Here is a 2,573-nt window from a genome sequence, read left to right as displayed (position 1 = left end):
ATATATATATTATATATATATATATATATATATATATATTATATATATATATATATATATATATATAATATAATATATATATTCAATCTAGGCTCTATCGGCGGGGAAAGTCAGGAAATTTTCGCCAAACATGAATATATGTAATAGTGGGTGTAAAGTGGCAATTCTTTAAGTAGCATTGTGATGGTCTGTCATGCGGAAGGTGACAGGTGGCATATTGTAGATGACGACTTTATTTCAAAACATATATTACCGTTTTTCTCTCTCATCAACAGAATCACTTAAGTAACTATGATCTCTTTCGGGCCTATTCTAAACCATTGTAATCTTCTGTATTTTGGGCGGTCTGTCCAGAAATAATGTAGACTACTGACATGACGATGGGTGTATATACACATACATATATGCATATATACGTATACACATGTGTGTATATATAATTATCTTTATGTATACTTAAATAAGTACATGATACTCTTCATTCACTTTCACGTAGATCAACCTTGGAGTCGCGCGAGTTCGTAAAGCGTGGGCGTGGCCAAGCATACCTGGACTATATAAACCCGATAATAACGAAAGGACGACAGTAGAAGCGATCCTCGCATCTGTCTGCTCATTTCACCATGGCTCTTACATTGGTAACTTATGGCAATATTGCCAGATAAACCTGGCTGCAATGTACTATCTGAGGAAATTTGACTTTTCGAAAAGCTTATTTATCTTAATGATAATCTTTGTTTTCCAGTCGCTCGTTCTGGTATCGCCGGAGTCGTTCTGGGCTTCGTCCATCCCCCAGCATATGGCCATCACCCACAGCCCGCTTACGGGCATCGTGCACCTGCGTACGGTCATCATGTACCTGCCTACGCTCACCAGCATGCCTATGAGCATGGTTACTGCGACCCAACGGTTGCCCCCGCGTGCGTTGCCAACTCAACTCTCTCCTACTGCTTAGAAGACGCTGAGTACCCGAGTACGAGATTAAGGCTGCCATCACTGCCGATCATCTGTTCGCCAAGAAGTATGCTGACGTCGCCGACCAGGTCCGCTGAAGACCTAGTAGACATGGTTAGCAAGGACCAGGAGGAGGCCTTCGACTACTCTTACTACACCGGGGCTTCCACTGGGGACTCTCCCTACGACGCCACTCATTGGGCTGGTCCTGAGGGTTACATCTGTCCCTCCGAAGTAGTGTATGCCATGCCCAAACGTGCCCAGAATGTGGACGGCAAGTGGCGTGTCATTGTCAACGATGTTCACTATTACAGTCAGACTGCTCGCCTCGAAACTTGTCTGTTCCCAGAGGCTGCTTGCCGTGCCCTTGCTCCTTGCTACCAGAGTCACTGCACCCAGAAGTCAGTGTACCACCGACTCCTCTCCTACGATCCATGTGACCCCTACAAGGGCCTGTTCATCGACATCTACAAGATGCCATCTGCCTGTTCCTGTCACCTTCCCGCCTAAAGCGCCACAACTCTCCTCAACGAATCGCCTCTTCACACACCATCTAACACTCCATGGCCACCTCGGAACCACCAACAACCCTTGGTAGCCCTTGAAGCGGAGAACGCCCCACGTAACTGGAGAACTGCTTTCTTCACGCACCACCACTAGTCATGCCAGGAACCGCTGTTGATCTCTGTCTTCCCTTTTCAGCCATGTAAAAGATAGAAACTAGACGTCCATGTAATATTCTTATAAACAAATCATTTTGAACATATCTATATGATTCCTTATTCCTTGGCATAGTTTTGCTTATTACGTTTATTTATTAGTAAAATTAGAAACAAGTAATGATAATTATAACACTAACTGCAATTATGATGATAATTATAATCATGATGATTATCATAACAATGATACGAGTGATAATGAAAACAATAGGAACAAGAATGATAATGATGAATACTATTATGATCAAAATAAGCATTAGATGAAAAACAATAACAATATTAACAATGTTTACAATAATAATTGCACTAAAAGAATAACATAATGACGGCAGTGGTGATAAGTAAGAAATTCATGGTAATAATAGGAATAAGGATAATAATAATGACAATGCTGATATAAATAGTAATAAGAGAATCGTAATATTTTGTGTTTATGAAATTTGGAGAGAGAGAGGAAAATAATAGTGACATAATTTGATATTTCATTTCTCGTTGTGGCGTTCTTATTGTTCTTGTAAGGAAAAGTTCAGTAATAATAAATTATGAATATATAAAATATGGAAATAACTAAAGAATGTAAAAATACGCCGAAACAAGACCCTCAACAATATCTAAAACAATTTAGGTTAAGTATACTAATAGCTCACACACTGCAGCATCATGGGTTGGTTTAATTTTCATTCAAAATAAAGACTCATTTTATGTAACCTTTGGGTTTACGTAATTATCTTTATATATAAATATGAGACGTTTTTGTCATCATTTCCTAAAACAAAAGCGACGATGGTGACCACGCAAAGTAGGCGTGTCTTTCCGACCACACCTGTCACAGAGCACGGTGCTCACCTGCATTATCTTTGCATTATCTGTTATCAACAAGTCTAAGAAATCCAATTTCAA

At 39.7% G+C, this 2,573-nt stretch overlaps 2 protein-coding genes across 2 annotated transcripts in view; one reads left to right on the top strand and one right to left on the bottom strand.

Annotated features, from left to right (window-relative positions):
* Positions 1–546, bottom strand: part of LOC119573417 — a 1,369-nt gene extending 823 nt beyond the window's left edge. Inside the window, exon 1 of the mRNA XM_037920650.1 lies at positions 469–546. Within this exon, the coding sequence (XP_037776578.1) occupies positions 469–546 (78 nt within the window). The remainder of the gene's footprint in view (positions 1–468) is intronic.
* Positions 547–623: 77 nt separating this feature from the next.
* Positions 624–1,626, top strand: LOC119573416. The gene is made up of 2 exons (XM_037920649.1): positions 624–648; positions 746–1,626. Exons 1-2 carry the CDS (start codon positions 624–626, stop codon positions 1,462–1,464), a joined length of 744 nt encoding a protein of 247 aa, XP_037776577.1. The 3' UTR covers positions 1,465–1,626.
* The last annotated feature ends 947 nt before the right edge of the window (positions 1,627–2,573 follow it).

The sequence above is a fragment of the Penaeus monodon genome, chromosome 5 (genome assembly GCF_015228065.2).
Source record: "Penaeus monodon isolate SGIC_2016 chromosome 5, NSTDA_Pmon_1, whole genome shotgun sequence".
NCBI lineage: Eukaryota > Metazoa > Arthropoda > Malacostraca > Decapoda > Penaeidae > Penaeus > Penaeus monodon.
Note: the sequence above shows the minus strand (reverse complement) of the source record. Positions and strands in the feature narration are given on the sequence as shown.

What these genes read in the sequence shown, in the direction of transcription:
- LOC119573416 (XM_037920649.1), top strand. Translation starts at nt 624, where the DNA reads ATGGCTCTTACATTGGTAACTTATG. An exon ending in TCTTACATTGGTAACTTATG is followed by an intron (nt 649 to 745) that starts GCAATATTGCCA and finishes TTTGTTTTCCAG; the next exon opens with TCGCTCGTTCTGGTATCGCC.